Source organism: Megascapheus bottae, chromosome 2, assembly GCF_031878675.1.
Source record: "Megascapheus bottae isolate mThoBot1 chromosome 2, mThoBot2.hap1, whole genome shotgun sequence".
In the NCBI taxonomy this organism is placed as follows: Eukaryota; Metazoa; Chordata; class Mammalia; order Rodentia; family Geomyidae; genus Megascapheus; species Megascapheus bottae.
Window position 1 is genome coordinate 1,460,111 of NC_143510.1, and position 19,180 is coordinate 1,479,290.

Consider the following 19,180-nt stretch of genomic DNA (forward strand, 5'->3'; position numbering starts at 1 on the left):
TGATAGGGAAGGGGGGAAAACCAAGACGGGTGGGGAGTGTGGGGGGAGGGAAATCTTGATACATAAGGCCATATAGTATGAAGCTAATTGAAAGGACCTCCAGGATATTGAAACAAAAGCCATATAACGAATGATTGTTGTCCTTAATGTACTATGTGTCTCTCATCTCCTTTGCTGTCCCTTGGTTATCTCACTTTGTTATCTGATATACTGAATTTATTTGTATTTGGTTATTTGAAATTTGATAGGGAAGGGGGGAAAACCAAGACGGGTGGGGGGTGTGGGGGGGGAGGGTAATGGGTTTCAAGACATGTGAAAGGGTATCAATGTATGTGAATTAATGCACCTTCTATCTGGCAAATATCATGTAACCCTTTTACTAATTACAATTTAAAAAAAAAAAGTGGACCTCAAGTGGAAGAGCTCCAGCTTTGAAAAAAAAAAAGAAAGCCAAGCAAAAATTCTAGTTCCTGAGTTCAAGTCCCAGTAACACACATACACACACACACACACACACACACACACACACACACGTTTGCTAAGTATTATCCTATTGTAGTATTCTAACCCTCAGATGTGGTTCCAAATCTTTTGAGAACAGTTAGCATGTTAACATACACATAACATCATTCTGTTTTTGTTTTGTTTTGAGCTGTCCCTGAGCTTTTGTGTACAAAGCTAGTATTCTAACACTTAAGCCACAGCTCTACTTCCAGCTCTTTTGATGTTTAATTGGAGATAAGAGTCTCATTGAAGCCAGGCACTGGTGGCTCACTCCTGTAATCCCAGCTACTCAGGAGGCTGAGATCTGAGGGTCACTAAAGTCCATGAGACGCTTATCTCCAATTAACCACCAGAAAACCAGAAGTGGGGCTGTGGCTCAAGTACTAGAGCAGTAGCCTTGAGCTGAAGAGCTCAGGGACAATGCCTAGGCCCTGAGTTCAAGCCCCACACCTGACCAAAAATAAATAAATAAATAAATAAAAGCAAGAAAGAAAAGAAAAAAAAAATCTCATTGACTCTTTGAAGCCAAGGCTGGATTCAAACTTCAGTTCTTATATCTCAACTTCCTAAACTGCCAAGATTACAGGAATGAGTCTATGGCACCCAACCAAATAATCCCTTTCTAAGAGTGACTACTACTCAACCTCCCATTGAGATGTGGGGCAAGTTTACTTGAACAGCTTAGCCTTTATCAGGGCTGGGAATCAGGTATCTGAGCTTTGGGGGAGTAAGGCATTGAGGGAGCAAGGCAATGACCTCAGTGAGATGCCCCAACCCCACCCCATTCCTCCATCCCACCAAATTGTCACTGGCTACACACCTTTACCTCTTCATGGACACCAAGACTGGCCGGTTTCCAGGACTCAGAGCTACAGCCGATTCATGTTGCTCTGAGCCCTGGAAACAAGCCAGACCTGATAAATGGATAAGGTAGACTGGGACAAAACTATAGCCTCTCCTAAAAATGAATCAACGGCGCAAACTTGAGAGCAGTGGACCTGAGATTCTAACGTACAATCTTAAAGGACACCCACAGTGTCATGAGACCACTATTAGCAAAGTCAAATATTTATTTTTTTCTTTTTCTTTTTTTTTTTGGTCGGCCCTGGAGTTTAAACTTAGGGTCTGGGCACTATTCTTGAGCCCTCTTGTTCAAGGTTACTGGCCCGTCACTTGAGGCACAGCACCACTTTCAGTTTTTTCTGGATATGTGGTACAGAGGAATCAAACCCAGGTCTTCATGCATGCCAGGCAAGCACTCTACCTCCAGGCCACATTCCCAGCCCAAAGTCAAGTATTGCTAAGCCCCCTCCATTTAAATAATCCCATGATTATTTAACAGGCATAAAAATTTAACTGCTGGGTACTGGGAGCTCACTGTGTAACCCTAACTATGAGACAAGAGGAGCACAGTTTTAAGTCAGCCCACACAGAGAAGCCTCTGAGATTCTTATTTCCATTAACAACTATAAAGACAAAAGTAGAGCTGTCACTCAAGTGGCATTAGCAAAAAAGCTCAGGGACAGTGTCCAGGCCTAGCTCCAAGACCACCACGCACAAGTACGTACATACACACACGTACACACACAGCTTAAAAAAAAATCTCAAAAGACATCCTATAAGAATGTAATAAAGAATCAAATAAATTCCTCTTAATATAATTCCTTTGGCATTTCCTCTGAAATGCAGTAAAACCACATCAGAAGACATAGGAAGTGAGGAGCTACAGCAACTAAGCCCAATAGTATTAACTTCCCAAAACAACCAAGTCAAACGGGCAATATTCCTGGTATATGTCACTTTTCATTGGAAGTCCAGGCTGACTGACATGAAATCTGGAAGACTCACGAAGAAAACTCATGCACACATTCAGCCTATAGTTCTCCTGGGGTATAGATGTTCACTTTTCATTGATAAGACAAACAGCATTCAGAACTTAAATATCCTTTTCATCTCTACCATATACAGATTACTATAGAATACCCTCATCACAAAAGATGAGAACAACCTTATCTACTTTAAAAATCCATTAGTTGGGTGCTGATGACTTATGCCTGTTATCATAGCTACTCAGGAGGCTAAGACCTGAGGATCATAGTTCAAAGCCAACTCAGGCAAGAAAGTCCATGAGAGTCTTATCTCTAATAGACTACGCAGAAAAAGCCAGAAGTGGCGTTGTGGCTCAAGTGGTAGGCCTTGAATGCAAAGAGGCTCAGGGACAGTGCCCAGGCTCTACATTCAAGCCCCAGGATTGGCATGCCCCCCCCCCCCCCCCCCCCACACACACACACACACACCATTGTAAAAAACTCAACCTAGTTAGGGTCTCAATGCTTAGGAGCCAGGTCCAGAGGGTTGTGATTTAAAGCCAGGTCATGAAGAAAAGTTCACCAGGCTCCATCTTTTAAATAACCAGCAAAAATCTGGGCTAGAAGTATGGATCAAGTGGCAGAATGACAGCCAAACAAGCAAACCTAGCAAGGCCCTGAGTTCAAACCCTAGTGCAGGAAAAAAAAAAAAAAAGAACAAATAGGGAAGCAAGCCTACACAGGCTTGCATCATCAGAAAAATGTCCACTTTCTGTGAAGTGCTGACATTTTGGAGGGTTTGGTTTTGGATCTGTTTGGTGTGGGCTGGGTATCTGGTGTATCTCTTGAGCCTTCACAGCTTTGTGATCAGCCAATGGGCTGACACAGGTCCACACAAGCTATGAAGCTACCGAATGTTGCTACCCAATCTGTGTATGGGTCAAAGAATCCACTCAAAACTGCCTCTTAAATCTCCTCAGCTTAAATTTCACTGGGCCTATGAGGGGTTCTTCACGTACATGCTGAAATCCAGACCCCCCACATAAGACATTAATATTACTGAGCACAGACTCTCTGACTTCAAATGTAAGAGTGCATTTGAATTCTGGGAAAATTACCTTAAAAGCGGAGAAGCAGTGCAGGCTCAGTGAGGTCAACACAGCCAGTAGCAGAATGGTGGCCAGGTTCCTCAGGTCCCAGATGGTCTCCACGAGAGGAATGCTGCCCACCTGCCAGTCGTAGCACAGGGTCACAGGTGCTAGCAGAAGCCACACATTGAAGGCCAAGAGGTAGGAATAGGTAAGGAATCTGTGCAGTGAAAAAGAAGCATAGAAACACAACTGAGTGCTAGGTGCCGTGGCTCATGCCTGTAATTCTAGCTACTCAGGAGGCTGAGATCTGAAGATCAAGGTTCAAAGCCAGCCCGAGCACAACAGGACCTGAGACTCTTATTTCCAATTAACCTCTAGAAAATGGGAAGTGGGGCTCGGCTCAAGGGTAGAGCGGTAGCCCTGAGCAGAAGAGCTCAGGGACAATACCCAGGCCCAGGCGTAGGGTGGTAGTCTTGAGCCCAAGAGCTCAGGGACAGAGCCCAAGCCCAAGCCCCTTGACACACAAAATAATTAATTAATTAATTAATTAATTAATTAAATTTAAGGAAAAAAAGAAAAGAAACAACTCAAGATCCATCTTTCCTCTGTCAGGGTTATCATACCAACATTTCAAAGAGCTATGGCACTACACATAATCTCATCCAGCCTCTTGTTCCCTTCAGGCTTTGCGCCGCCAGTGAGCTGAGGTGAAAGGATGTCCGACTCTCCTTCTTCCCTGCTCAGAAGCCAAGGTTGGGGACTCAGTCAAAAGAAAACTTTCTGTTTGTGCCCAAGGTGAGGAAACCAATCAGGAGACCTTGGCCTTACTCAACCAGTGACACCAAAAATCAGCCCCCAGAGTGAGGGAAGAATGGGGGTTGTGTATCTTGTCCAGACAATGGGCATACAGGCCACTGGCTTTGGGACCCCTTTCTTCAAACAGTTTATTCCACTGGTTTTCTTTCTCCTCTCAAATCAACTTGTTCTGTTTGCGCTACTTTCCTGCCATTTAATTGTTTAGAGGGCAAAGGACACAAACCTAAACTTGGACTATATCACAAATAAATGCATTGTAACCTGGGATAAATACCAGAAAGAAAATGTTTTCTGGGAACTACATCAGAAATGCCACTGTTGAATTGTCCCTTAGTAGCATGGTGAAGCCCACAGCCAGTAATGAAAACATTGTGTCATTTTTAGAACAGATTGATCTAAATTGATTTTTTTTTTAAAGTTATATGTGGTGAGGAGATAAAAACCCCTTAGTCGGGAGAATGTGAAACCCTGAGTTCATGACTCAGTACTGGCACAAAAAAAAAAAAAGATTTTTTTGGGGGGGGGGCTGTGTGCCAGTGGCACACACAGCCACCAAGCTACTATGGTAGGCTGAGATCTGAGGATAGTGGTTCAAAGCCAGCTGGGGCAAGCAAGCCCTGAGATACTTATCTCCAATTAAATACCTAAGAATTGGTAAAGTTCTAGCCTTGAGGAAAAAAGCTTATGGACAAAGTACAGGCCCTAAGTTTAAGTCCTAGGACTGGCACTCACACACAAAAGCAATGATAATAATAAAAAAAGAATATTTTTTTAAGTTCTAGACCCAATGAAGGTACTTTTATATATACATATATATTATATATATATATATATACTTCTTCTATATATACTTTTAGAAATATGCTTATTGTGGCTCAAATAGGTCTTAAAAACTAGTTTAAAAAAGTCACAGAACTAAAAGCAAGTTTACTTCCTTAACAATACTAGAAAAGTTAAAACCGTTAACTCACCAAGATTCTGTGTGTGTGTGTGTGTATACACACATATGTGCAAGTACTAGTCTTGGGGCTTGAACTCAGGGCCTGGGTGCTGTTTCTCGGCTTTTATGCTCACTCTACTTATGGGCTTTATTATTATTGTTGTTATTATTATTATTAACAGGAAGTAAGAATCTCATGGAAAATTTCCTGCCCGAGCTGGCCTTACACGGTGATTCTCAATCTCAACCTCCAGAACAGCTGGGGTTAGATAGACAAGAGCCACGGGTGCCATGTGCACAGTTCGTGTGTTCTGTCTAGAAATGCAAAAAGCTCACATGGATTCAGGTCATGTTGCTGATAAGTTCTTTAAATACCCTCTGAAATATGGACATAGCATTCTAAGTTTCTTGCAGCTACAAGCACAAAGAGGCTATTTGGAGTGAATCCAAATGCTAATGACATTTTAGGGAGGGCTGTTTGAGCTAGCTGCAACCACCAGCTAAAGTATTTCTTTTTAACTCTGACTATGAATTACATTCATGCCAATCACCTCGTTCATAACTGCTAAAATTCCAGAAACAAAATAAACTATACAATATCTGGACCCTGCTGGGTTCTCCCTCTCCTCCCTGTCTCTGTCTGTATCTGTCTGTCTGTCTGTCTGTCTGTCTGTCTCTCTCTCTCTCTCGAAGCAAGAGCAAACACATATTGCCAATTTTCTACCATAAATTCCACTAACAGAAGAAAACCACCATAATATCCTGCCAACCGATTGGAAAATACAACTGAGAGAGCCAGGATATCAACTTAGATGATTTCATCAGGCCCTTTTCTTGATAAATTAGGAAAGACAAGAGATTTTAGGACAGGAATGCACAGCAGGGAAGCCAGGACTGTGGGGAGGGTCATTTGGCTCCGGGTCAGACCATGGGACTTGAAATCAGCATCTTCCTTTCTTTACGAAGGAAACAGGGCAGTGCTTTTCATGTGAAAATATTCAGCAATCTTGTTCTTGTCTGTGCATAAACTCTTTGGCTAAGAAATAACAAAAATGCAGACTTGGTATAGATGGCTACTCAGGATGCTGAGATGTGAGAGTCATTGTTGAAAGCTGTCCAGGGCAGAAAACTCCATGAAACCCTTAGCCCCAATTAACCATCAAAAAGGCAGAAATGGAGTAGTGGCTCAAATGGTAGAGCACGACCCTTGAGCAAAAAAGCCACACAGGGAGGGAGGCCCTGAGTTCAAGCCCCAATGCCAGCACCAACCAAAAACCCAAAACCAAAAAAACCCCCATGAGCCCAACATATAAAACCCATAAGCCTAATATAGTTCCTCATCTTACATAGCTGCACATGAGAAAGCCATATGCTGCAAACAGAAACAGCAAGCTCCTACTTGTCATCAGAGGGCTGCTGCAGTCTCACCACCCAGAGCAATGGGGTACTGTGCAGGCAGTACGTTCATGATCGCATCTTGTTCTCCTGAAAGCCATTTTCTGCATCAGCTACCTCAACGGATAGGAAATCTTCACCTGAATTCAGGCGACACCATCAAAGCACTGTGTATGTTCTCCTACGTGCCTGTGTGACCTCAGGATGTCAGCACTGCTTGGCTGGTCAGAAGACTACATACTTTACAGGGTTGGGTGTCATCTGATGAACATCAGGTCTCAATGGACCTCTAAGAAATAGATGGATGCAAGGAGGAGATGATGGCTCAAGGATTTTTACCGTTTGTGATTTGGTACCAGAAGTGGTGCTTGAACTCAAGGCCTGGACACTGTCCCTTAGCTTTCTGGTGCTCTACCACTTGAGCCACAGCATCCCTTCCAACTTTCTGCTAGTTAACTGGAGATGTGTCTCACGGATTCGCCTGCTGCCTGGCTGACTCTGAACTTGGATCTTCAGGTCTCACTCAGCCTCCTACATGGGCAGGATTATAAATGTGTGCCACTGGGGCCTGGGCAGAGAGTTTAAATAGGAAAAAAAGATGAAAAGGGTAAAGAAAAAAGGCTTTAACTGTATATGAGTATGCTGTTCTCTATGAAGAGATAAGAATATCAACAGGTATAAAATTTAAAAGAAATTATAAACTGGCTGAGCATGGTGGTTCACTCCTACAATCCTAGCGCCTCAGGAGGTAGAGACTGGAAGGGCTACATGGATGGCGGCTCATAGCATGAGTGAGAACTGTACAATACCATGTGCTCCCCATATAAACACATCCTCATGAAGCTATGCTAAGCTAGTTTTACTTTGTGTTACACTGCAATGGTTATTACAGTTCAAATTAAAAAAAAAAACTCTTGTTACACTGGGTAAACTAGAAAGTGAACTTGAAATGTCAGAGTATTTGTGACCTTTGACATGTGTCATTAGTAACTTATTAACAGAGCTCCACCAGAGGTTTTTAAAAAATGATTCATCTAGTTACAAATGTACAAATAGTTACTATGCTACCTGTGGTCTTTCTCCATAAAGCACCAGACAACGTTTTTATTCCAGACTAATTTTTGTCCACCTCCACCCAACCCAACATGTAGTTCTGCTTACTGTCCAGAGCCTTGGGTGTCCATGGAAGAATCCTACTGGCCTACTGATGAACCTCTTTCTATAACATGCTTTTTTCAAATCCTGTTAGCCTGATGTCAGTGATTCACTGAGTAGGTAATCCTACCTACTCAGGAGGCTGAGATCTGAGAATCGTGCTTCATAGCTAGCCAGGGCAGACAAATCCAAGACTCTTCTCCAATTAACAGCAAAAAGCTAGATGGAGGTGTGTGTCAAGTGTTGGAGTGCCAGCCCTGAATGACAAAGCCAAGTGAAAGTGCAAAGGCCCTGAATGCAAGGTCCTTGTACCAGCACACACACATACACATTTCAAATATCCTATTAACATGTACCATACTTGGAAGTTTGTAAAGCACTTGAATATGGACATTTCCTGTCATTTACACAATCTCTATTGAGTAAGCATTGCTTCCTTTGTGCCAAAGAAACCAGTTGTGATTTCTTCCTGTCCCAAAGCAAGCAGACATGTCCAGCCTGTACACACAGGAGAGAGGTTTAAATGCAGTTTCATCGAGGGCTTGCTAGGAGCAGTGTGTTACTAATGTGGAGAATTGAAAGGTAGCATCATGGTTACATCATTTTTCTCTTTGTTTTTCGGTGCCAGTACTGGACCTTGAACTCAGCCAGGCCAGCCTGGGCATTGTCCCTGAGCTTTTGTGCTCAAGGCCAGTGCTCTACCACTTGAGTTGCAGCTCCACTTTTGGCTTTTTGGTGGTTAAGTGGAGATAACAGTCTCATGGGCTTTCTTGCCCGGGCCTAAGCCTCCTTTGTAGCTGGGAGTACTGGCACGGGCCTCCTGATGGCATGCAGAAGCACAACCTGCCTGACTGCCCCTGACCCCACTCCCGAGCTAGCAGAGCTCAAGTAATCCTGAGTGAGCACTCAGTTCAGCAAGGCTGATACAAACCCTGCTAATGAAGAAAGAAGTTTTTGGCAGCACACCCAGTGCTGGATTGCATTGCTGCAAATGTTTGCCAGAACATTCCACAACAAGGAGCAGAATGCTGAAATCAAAGCCTAAACTCACTCTGAAAGCAGTTTTTGTGTGATGATTCTGTTAGCAGATATTGAAGATCTCCTGCTCCAGATCTCATTAACTTCTCCAAAATTTAAGTTAGCAACATAAAATTTAAACAATTTAAACAATCTTTTTCGAGAGGTAAAATATCAGTTAACAAAATCTTTACAAGATCATTTTTCAGAATTCAAAACCTAAAACTAAAATATCTTATAAGATAGTGAAACCAGGCACTGGTGGCTCAGCTACTCAAAAGGCTGAGACATGAGGATCTTGGTTTGAAGCTATCAGGCATGGCAGAAAAGTGAGATGATTATGTCCAATTAACTAGTAAAATGCCTAAAATGGAGGTGTGGCTCAAGTGGTAGAGTGCCAGCATTAAGCAAAAAAGCAAGAACTTCAGTACAAGCTCCAGTACTGACACACACCCACAAAAATAGAGTAAGCAGTAATGATACACATATCTTACCAACCAAAGCTCTAGGCGACAACAAAAGTCAGACACATTTCTTCTGTCTTTCCATGCCATAGACAACCTTTTTTCTTTCTTTTTTTTGGTCATGGGGCTAAAACTCAAGGCCTGAGTGCTGTCCCTGAACTCTTTTTAGTCAAAGCCAGTGCTTTACCACTTTGAGCCACAGCAACACATGGATCATTTCAAACACTGGAAAGCACCAGGCTACTCTGAACAGAATCCATAATAAAAATTTAATTAAAAAAAAAAGAGCCAGACATCAGTGGATCACATCTGAGTAGCTAACTCAGGAGCCTGAAATCTTAGAACAAGGGCTGAAAGCCAGAATGGGCAAGAAAGTCATGACAATCTTATTTCCAATTAACCATCTAAAATGCCAATAAATGGAGCTATGTGGCTCAAGAGTAGAGCACTAGTCCGGAGTGAAAAAGCAAAGGGACATGGGCTGGGAGTTTGGCCTAGTGGTAGAGTGCTTGCCTGGCATGCACAAAGACCCCAGTTCGATTCCACGGTACCACATACATAGAAAAAAGCTGGAAGTGGTGCTGAGGCTCAAGTGGTAGAGCTCTAGCCTTGAGAAAGCCAAAGGACAGTGCTCAGGCCCTGAGCTCAAGCCCAGGACAGGCAAAAAAAAAAAAAAGACATGTATTAATAACCATAGCAAGGGGCTGGGAATGTGGCTTACTGGCCCAGTGCTTGCCTAGAGTGCATGAAGCCCTGGGTTCAATTTCTCAGTATCACATACACAGAAAAAGCCAGAAGTAGTACTGTGGCTCAAGTGGTAGAATACTAGAAGCTCAGGGACAGTGCCCAGACCCTAAGTTCAAGCCCCAGAGCTCCAGAGGAAAAAAGTACAGCAACTCCTCAATGAACAACAACTGAAAATATCTGATAAGTAATTCATTATATTTACTTTAAAAGGAGAGATAATACTTGTAAAATGAGAAAGCAGAAACGCCACTGAAAGTTGTATGTGGTTTATAGGTGTAGGAAGGGAACACCTATGGCTGTATTATGCCAGCTACCACCTCACACACTAAGCCCACTCTCCAGTGTGACTCTGGAAACCTACAAGGAAGTAGGGTTAAATGAGGTTCTAACAGGTGGGCTTGAACCTGATAGAGCTGGCACTCTTAGACAAAAAAAAAGCCTCAGAAATCTCTCAGGGTGTGTGTGCCATCTTAGCACTTGGAGACTGAGACAAGTGAATGTCTAATTTGTAGCTACCCTAGGCTACAACATATATATTGACCATATATATATATAATATATATAGCATATAAATATATTGACCATATATATATATTGACCATAATATATATATGTTGATTATATATATATATATATAATTTGACCCCCCAACTAAACTCAGGGCCTAGGCGCTGTCCCTGTGCTTCTTCTGCTTAAGGTTAGGGCTCTGCTCTTTGAGTCACAGCTCTACTCCCATAGTTTTGGTGGTTTGAGGTAAGAGCCTCATGGACTTTCTGCCCAGCCTGGCTTTGAGCCCTGTGATTCTCATATCTCAGCCTCCTCAATAGCTAGAATTATAGCTGTGACTCACAAGTGCTCAGTTTTATAATCTGACTTTTGAGAGACAATAGAAAGGCTATGTGAGAGCCCAGGGAAAATACAGCCACCACAAGAGCCTCACCATACACAACCTGTGACAGTATCTTCATCTGGACTGGTAACCTCTACAACCAGACAGAAAAAAAATAAAGCCTGGTTGTAGGCAGAGATTGCTAGTTATAGAATAATCTAATGGTGAGTCATTAGTCTGTCAGTGGTGCTGATTAGCAGAGCCAACTGGCCTACTTGGAACCAGAAGAGACGGACTTTTGAATCCTGCCCCAAAGGAAAGTACCGATGACCAGGAAACCCAGCAGAACTAAGACACTGAAGAGACCATGCTAGAGGACTGAGACCTGGCAGCCTGCCAGCGTGCCAGCCTGAGCAGTATATAAGCAGAGACCTCCTTCAGCCCAGGAGAGGAAACAAAGTGGGTTTTCTGAAGGCTCAAAAGCATCATGTTAAGCCAAGTACAGGAACTCACATTTGCAGTCCTAGCTTCCCAGGAGGCTGAGATCTGGAGATGGAGGTTCAAGCCAATCCAGGCACAAAAATGATCTCCAGGAACCAGCAAAATGTCACAAGTAGAACTATGGCTCAAGAGGCAGAATGAAAACTGCTAAAGCTCCAGGCCCTCAGTTCAAGCCCCACTGCTGGCGCGCGCGCGCACACACACACACACACACACACACACACACACACACACACACACACACACGACAAAAGGAAAATAAAAAGTATTCTAATGTAGCTGTCTTAGAAGATTTTTTAAAAAACCCATTCTCCACAACTACTACAGAAATATATCTGTACATTTACATATTTCAAGTATTAAACTCAATGTTATTTAGCCCTCAAAAAGGACATTATGTAACTGTAGCCCCTCTGTACATCACCTCTATAATAACAACTAAAAAAACTTTTTTAAAAAGACACAGGAGTTATTGCTAGTTAATTCCTGATGCTACAAATTTCTGAAATAAATCCTAAATTGGAAGAAAAAAAAGCTGATTGTGATTCAAAGCCAGCTGGGCAGGAAAGTCTGTGACACTCCTATATCCAATTAACCACCAGAAAACCAGAAATGATGCTGTGGCTCAAAGTGGTAGAGTGTTAGCCTTGAGCAAAAGAGCTCAAGGACAGTTCCCAGGTCTCATGTTCAAGAATATATGTTGTTTACCAAATAGAGGACAAGAATTAAACAACTGTGCTAATCTTAGGCTATCTTATTAAACCACTTCCCCACACTGACAAGTTGTTACCTGGATGTGTAGATTCATAAACACAGTCCAGGCAGAATGTGTGGTGATCCTTCTGAAATACATGTATCTTGGGAAGGGAAAGGCAAAATGTGAAACATGTTGGGCCTGAGTTCCTTTGCCAGTGGTTCCATTAAAGAGCCTTTCCTGGGGAGGGGTGGGGAAGGGAAATGAGGACACAAACATGAGAAGGGGTAGCAATGATTGTTAAGGAATGCACCTTCTATCTGGTAAATATAATGTAACCCTTCTATTAATTACAATAAAAAAGATTTTAAAAAAGAGCCTTTCCTGTGAGCCATCAAACGGGAGAAAGATGCAGCCGAAGTCTCCTGGCAGCTGAAGAGAGCAGTGAGCTGGGGATCGAAAGCCTTGACCTATACAAGAAGGCTCAGGGCTGGGCACAGTGACTCATGCTGGTCATCCTAGCTACTCAGGAGGCTGAGCTCTGAGAACTGAGGTTCAAAGCCAAGCCAGGCACTAAAGTCTGTGAGACTCTTATCCCCAATTAACCACTAAAAAACCAGAAGTGGCACTGTGGCTCAGGGGGTAGGGCAGTAGCCTTATGCTGAAGAGCTCAGGGACAGTTCCCAGACCAGAGTTCTGGTTGGCCAATAACAGATTATGTGCATCAGATGACTGGTGGGCTAACTGCAGTGTGCCCTTATTCTATAATTTTGACCTTATTTTTTATTATTTTTTAGTGCCAGTACTAAGGCTTGAACTCAGGGTCTTTTTCTATGCAGGTTGGTGCTCTACTATTTGAGCCAAACCCCCACTTCTGGCTTTTTTTTTTTACTAGATAACTGAAAGTAAGAGTCTCATGAACATTTTCTGAACTAGCCTGCTTCTAGTTGTGTTCCTCAGATCTCAGCCTCCAATGTAGTGCATATTATGGCTGAGACTGGAGCTTGCTAATTATTTGTCCAGATTGGCCTCAAGCCACAAGCCTCCAGATCCCAGCCTCCTGAGTACATGGGATTTAGCCATGAGCCAGCATGCCCAACCTGTTTGATCTTCTCCACTGATTTTAGTCTTAAAAACCATGATGCCTATTCAGCCTCTATATTCCTGAGTTCAAGCCCTACAAATGACCACAAAAGAGAGAAAAAATAAAGAAAAATGGTTTGTTTGCTTTATTAATAATAAATAATTAAATACTTGTTAAATAAATAAACATAAACCAAAAAAAGAACAATAGCAGCAACAATTCTGTTGAAGGCAATTCCCACTATGTGAATCTGAGACCCCATTTCTTTCCTCAAGATTCCAAGCCAACCTGTAATTAGCACTACGTACTATTACTTAAACCTCTAGTTTAGTTCAGTATTATTTAGGATTTGTATTTTATTGTTTAGGTTAGTATTATTTAAAACTTTCTGCTATGTTATGACACTGTAACCCCTATATCTGTCATCACTTTGATAATAATAATAAAAAATGAACTTTCTAATATGAGTGGAAGTATCACTAGATGAGCCATTAATTTATAAAATTGATAGATACTAGTAAAACCTACTAAAAATGTTCCAGAATGAGCTATGGTATTAATAGTAAAATCTAGAATATTTATTTCTACTAACCTTGTAAGAATGTAAGGTGAGAATGAAGCTGGGTTATCCTGCTCTGAAAAGAGGGGCATAGACCCTCCCATTATCCACAGGCGGAAGTACAAAATCACCATCACCTACAGGAAACAACAGGCTCGGTAAGATGGCGGCCAGGGAGTAGAGCCCTTCTCTCACAGAAGGCTTCTAGCATGGCTACATGTGCTCAGCAGAAGAATAAGGTAGGAACAAAGCGTCAGTTGGAGGCCTCATTCCTAAGAGGCCCTGTAACTTTCCCTTTGATTTTTTTTTTTTTTTTAGTACCCAACTGCTTGGCTGTAAGGAAGTTGTTTATCTTCTAGAAAGAGAGGTCATGGGAAAGGCCACACAGGGTTGAGTACCACAGAGAGAAACATGTGGGAGACAGATGGGATGAATCCTTGAGAGAGCTTGCCTGAGCAGGCGACTGGTACCACCAGTTACCACTGTCGACTAAATCATGGAGGGCAACACATATCTGCTCTATCTGTAACAATGGATTCTGGGAGCATTGTCCTTCAATAGATAATTCTGACACAAGGCTCACTTCTGTAATACTATCTACGGAGGAGGCTGAGATCTGAGGACCTTGGCTGGAGGCCAGCACAGGCAGAAAAATTTGTGAGACTCTTATCTCCAATAAAGTGGCAAAAAGGCCAGAAGTAGAGCTGTGGCTCAAGTGGTAGAGCATTAGATTTGAGCAAAAACATAAACAAAAACAAAAACCATTAGAGACAGTGCCCAGTTCAAACCAGTTCAGTGCCTGAGTTCAAACCATAGGAAAATAAATAGACAGACAGATAAGTAGATGAATAAATGGATTGATGGACCATTGGTGTAGCCCACACTATTACTGAGTTCACATATACCTAGGGTATTTTCTTTCTTTTCTTGTCTTTTCTTTTTCTTTCATTCTTGCTTGCTTGCTTTCTCCAGTCCTAGGGTTTGAACTTCAGGCCTGGACCCTGTTGCTGAGCCTCTCTATAGCACTTTACCACTTGAGTCACAGAGTGCCACTTCCAGCCTTTTCTGTTTAGGTGGTATTGAACCCAGGGCTTCATGCATGCTAGGTAAGCAATCTTCCACTAAGCTACATTCCCAGCCTATCTAGAATATTTTCACACAGATTTTCCAAAGCTGTGTAACATTCACACTATGCAAACTGTTGATTCTATTACATTATCTGAGTCATGTATCTGAGTTGAGTTGAAGTGAAAACATTCTTTATTAAGACATTTTACAAATGCATTTATACACATACTCACATAACTTATGACCAAAATGGCCCTTTTGAAGAATGGTCTCATGGAAAGCAAGTAATTACTCTTACTGCCTGTTGTCAGGTACCTGAAAAAGGAAAGAAGAGGAGAAAAAAAAGTTTAGATACATGCAAGAATGCACTATGTATTAATTGTCTCCCAAGTAAATATGCTATGCATCTGGAGAAGCTGGAAGCCACGCCATGAAGTCTGGACAGACTCCAATCCCCAACTCTGTTGCCTACAACCTAGAAGGCCCAGGAAAACTTCTATTTGTGTGTGTGTGTGTGTGTGTGTGTGTGTGTGTGTGTGTGTGTGTGTATTTATGCACTGATTTATTTGTGTCAGTAGTGGACCTTAAAAACTCAAGGCCTCATACTCTCTCTGGCCTTTTTCACTCAAGGCTGATGCTCTACCACTTGAGCCATACCTCCACTTCTGGCTTTTTTTATTCTGGTTAATTGGAATCTCACAGACTTTTCTGCTGAGTTAGCTCTGAACTGTGATTGGCAGATTTCAGCCTCTCTAATAACTACGTGTGAGCCCTCAGCCCCAGCTACCTGTCTACAGTTTAAAGGACATAGTGGAAGAAAGAAACTGACTCAAATCAAATAACCCAACAAGTATTTCCCAACATACTCTGGTTTTCCCATTCCTTTTCATTTTTTTTCTTTGACTCCTTTTAATCCAATTTTTACTCAAAGGAATTGCTTCTAGCATCTCAAAATCTGCATTTGAATGACATTTCTATGTTGGATAAAGTAATGTAGAACTGGATTCCTTTTGTAAGATCTGAGTGCCTTAGAATCTCACAGGAAAAACATTCACCTTGGGTACTACTTAGTATTTATGTGATTCTTGAGTTTAGTAACAACTGTTTTGTAAGAGAGGGGAAATGACAGCCTCACTCAACAGCAGGTATCTCCCTCCTCATTTCCATTTTCCTCTTCTTGTCTCATTAAAAGAAAAAAAAAATCTTTGGAAATAGCTGTCATCCTATCTACTCAGAGATCTGAGGATCACTGTTCAAAGCCAGCCATGGCAGAAAAGTCCCTGAGACTCCTTTCCAATTTACCACTAAAAAGCCAGAAGTGATATGGTAAAGTGCTAGGCTGGAGCAAAAAAGCTCATGGATAGCATCTAGGCCCTGAGTTCAAGTCCTAGGACACACACACATACGGAAAGTGTCACATGCTTACATCTGGCTATCCAAGTTTAAATGAATAGGAAAAATGGAGAGTTCCCAAAACATAAAACAGAGTTAACTAGTAATAAATGAAGACAGAGCTAACTAGCAATAAACTTTTTACTAGATCCGTCCTTAAGCGTTCCTTTTAATCCTTTTCCTGTCCCACCTCAGGGATGCTATTACCTTCCACAGCACAGGTGAACAGACAGCTTCTGTCAGGAAGTTAACCTAAGGGAGCCCTGAGATTCCACACAAGTTGTATGTGCGCATGTGCACGCTTCCACCTTGCACGTGCATCTGTGTATTTTTCTCAGGCAGTCACTGGCTATGATGTTCGTTCCATGTCAAAGAAGCCTGCAAACCTAAAAGTCAAAGCGCTGCTGAACATCCTCCTCCCAGTTTGGTTTCTATGGTAACTATCATTTTTAGGCTAGCTTGGATATTTAAAGGTCAAGGTAAGTGGCAGCAGGAAGTCAAGGAGAATGAATGACAGAGGAGGCAGGAAAAAGGAGCTAGGGAGGACAGGGATAGGGTAAACATGGACAAAGGGCTTCCTGGAGTGCTTGGCCTTCGGAAGATCATTTTTCAGATTCACTCTGTTGTTTGTTTAGAAGTGGGTTTCCTTCTATAGAACAACAACAGAGTTTAATTTTTTTCAATGTGCAGCTTAGCTGAAGTCCCATGTCTTGTTTCTCTGAAAGTTTGTTATAATAGCTATTTTCAGTAATTATGGCCAGGGCATAATGCTTGCTAAAATTCCATTTCCTCAAGCAGTTAAGCTCAGACACCAATTTACTCGACAGTCTGGGATGGTACAGAGCTCTGAAGATTAGAAATAAGACTTTTTGAGATTCTATTTATGTCTGTTGACACCACAGTAAATGATAAAATAAGCCAAAATGCTCTGGTGCCCTATTTTGAGAACCAGTAGGTCCAGCAGCCTATGATTCCTACAGTGTTCAAGCAGCCTGAATTCTCTACATCCTCTCCTTTGCACCCCATGAAACAAGACAGTCATAATAGCCAGTTTACATTTAAAAAATGAACTTATATATAACATTCAGATAGGAGTGAAAGGGGGAAAGTAAGGCTGAGTGAAGTTGTGACATTAAGAAACATTGTGTGCAATAGCCTGACGTATGCAACTGTAACAAAACTAGGAATTAATAGTAATAATAATTTTGGGGGGAGGATCAGTGGTGGGGCTTGAACTCTGGGCCTGGGTGCTGTCCCTGAGCTCTTCGGCTTAAGGTTAGTGCTCTACCCTTGGAACCACAGCACCACTTCTGGTTTTCTGGTGATTAATTAGAAATAAGAGTCTCACAGACTTTTTGTGCCTGGGTTGGCTTTGAACAGCAATCCTCAGATTTCAGCCTCCTGAATAGCTAGGATTACAGGTGCGAGTCACTGGCGCCTGGCTATAATATTCTTTTTAAAAACAGAAAAAGGGCCGGGAGTTTGGCCTAGTGGTTAAAGTGCTTGCCTAGCATGCATGAAGACCCGGGTTCAATTCCTCGGTACCACATACATAGAAAAAAGCCGGAAGTGGTGCTGAGGCTCAAGTGGTAGAGCTCTAGCCTTGAGAAAGTCCAAGGACAGTGCTCAAGCCCTGAGCTCAAGCCCAGGACTGGCAAAAAAAAAAAAAAAGTAAAAACAGAAAAAGCCAGAGCCAGTGGCTCATATCTGTAATCTTAGCCACTCAGGAGGCTGAGATCTGAGGATCATGGTTTGAAGCCAACCTGGACAGGAAAGTCTGTGGGAGACTCTACCTAATCTTATCTCTAATAAACTACCAAAAAAAAAACACCCAAAAGCAAAAACAAATTCTACTAGTGGAGCTGTAGCCCAAGTAATAGAGCACTAGGCTTTTGCAAAAGAAGCTCAGGGACAGTGCCCAGACTCTTGAGTTCAAGTCCCAAGAATAGTACAAAAAAAGAAGAGGAAGATGGAGGAGAGGAAGAGGAGGAGGGAGGAGAATGAGGAGGAGAAAGAGAAGAAAAAGGAGGAGAAAGAGGAGGAGAAAAAGGAGGAGGAAGAGAACCAACCCCATATTTTCTATTAACAATTGATTTCAGATTTTCAGAGCTACAATTTGCCTTCTTCCTGAAGTTCATCTTTCAGAGTGACTCTATCCTCAAATCACACTGGCAGACCTTAGCCGCCTCAGATCGTCCACCAAGGATCCTGAGATCTGCATGAGTGCTTACTGTTCTGTTTGTCCTGTCAGTTGATAATGTGAGACTGTTTGCTTGGTTAGTGTTTAGTCAGGCTACAGAAACGCTGGTGCCCACTAGTGTACTTGCTAATAAAAAGTGACCACTGATAAGTCCGTTTAACAAGAACCTCTCCCACTTGGTATGTGCTCACCACAGATATCTGATCAAGATCCTCCCCCTCCCCCATCCACCTGGCAACGCCTGACCACCCTGGCCTGTCTCCAGCAAGGATCCTGTTAAGTCACTTGAGCCAGAATCCTCCTTACCCATAGTATTTTCTTTCAGTAATTTTCCATCTGCGGCCATCTAGGGGTGCAGGTAAAGAGTGAGTATAGTGACACAGCAAGTTTACTGGAATTGGAGCAGAAACCAGACCCTGTGGGAAGGATCCTGATGCTGAAGTCCAGAAAGCCCCCAGGAAAGTGGGCTTCATGACGTATTAATTCTCCTTCTCCAGGGGCCCACTGGTCAGTAAGGGACACATGTGAACTTGGTTCCTCATAGGTCTCTGCCACTGGACACAAATAAGTCCAACTGACCGTGCACGAGATGTGACCTCACTCCTGAAGCGTGATTTTGAGCAGGAGCAGCCCAGGGCATTGTAAGAAGAAGCGCCATTTTGAGCAGCAGCCCAAGGCATTATGGGAACAAGAACTGCCTTAGTGGGCCACATACTGTCTCCCTCATGATATGTATGCTATTTTTCCATCCTTATCTACCTTGCAGTTTCTCTTTGCCTTTTCTCAACTTCCTTAACCCCATACCACCATCCTGTTACCTGGCTTTAAATTCACATGTGGTCACACTACATTCAGCATTAAGTCCAAACTCACTCCAGTACAAAATTCCATCACAGGAATCTATGTATCTATTGCC

At 42.5% G+C, this 19,180-nt stretch overlaps 1 protein-coding gene across 1 annotated transcript in view; it reads right to left on the reverse strand.

Annotated features, from left to right (window-relative positions):
* The window catches only part of Tmtc1 (transmembrane O-mannosyltransferase targeting cadherins 1), a 123,254-nt gene that overhangs the window by 41,822 nt on the left and 62,252 nt on the right, over positions 1 to 19,180 (reverse strand). Inside the window, exons 6-8 of the mRNA XM_090319239.1 lie at positions 14,906 to 14,987; positions 13,638 to 13,741; positions 3,431 to 3,620 (exon numbers count right to left, since the gene is read on the reverse strand). Of these exons, the coding sequence (XP_090175365.1) occupies positions 3,431 to 3,620; positions 13,638 to 13,741; positions 14,906 to 14,987 (376 nt within the window). The remainder of the gene's footprint in view (positions 1 to 3,430; positions 3,621 to 13,637; positions 13,742 to 14,905; positions 14,988 to 19,180) is intronic.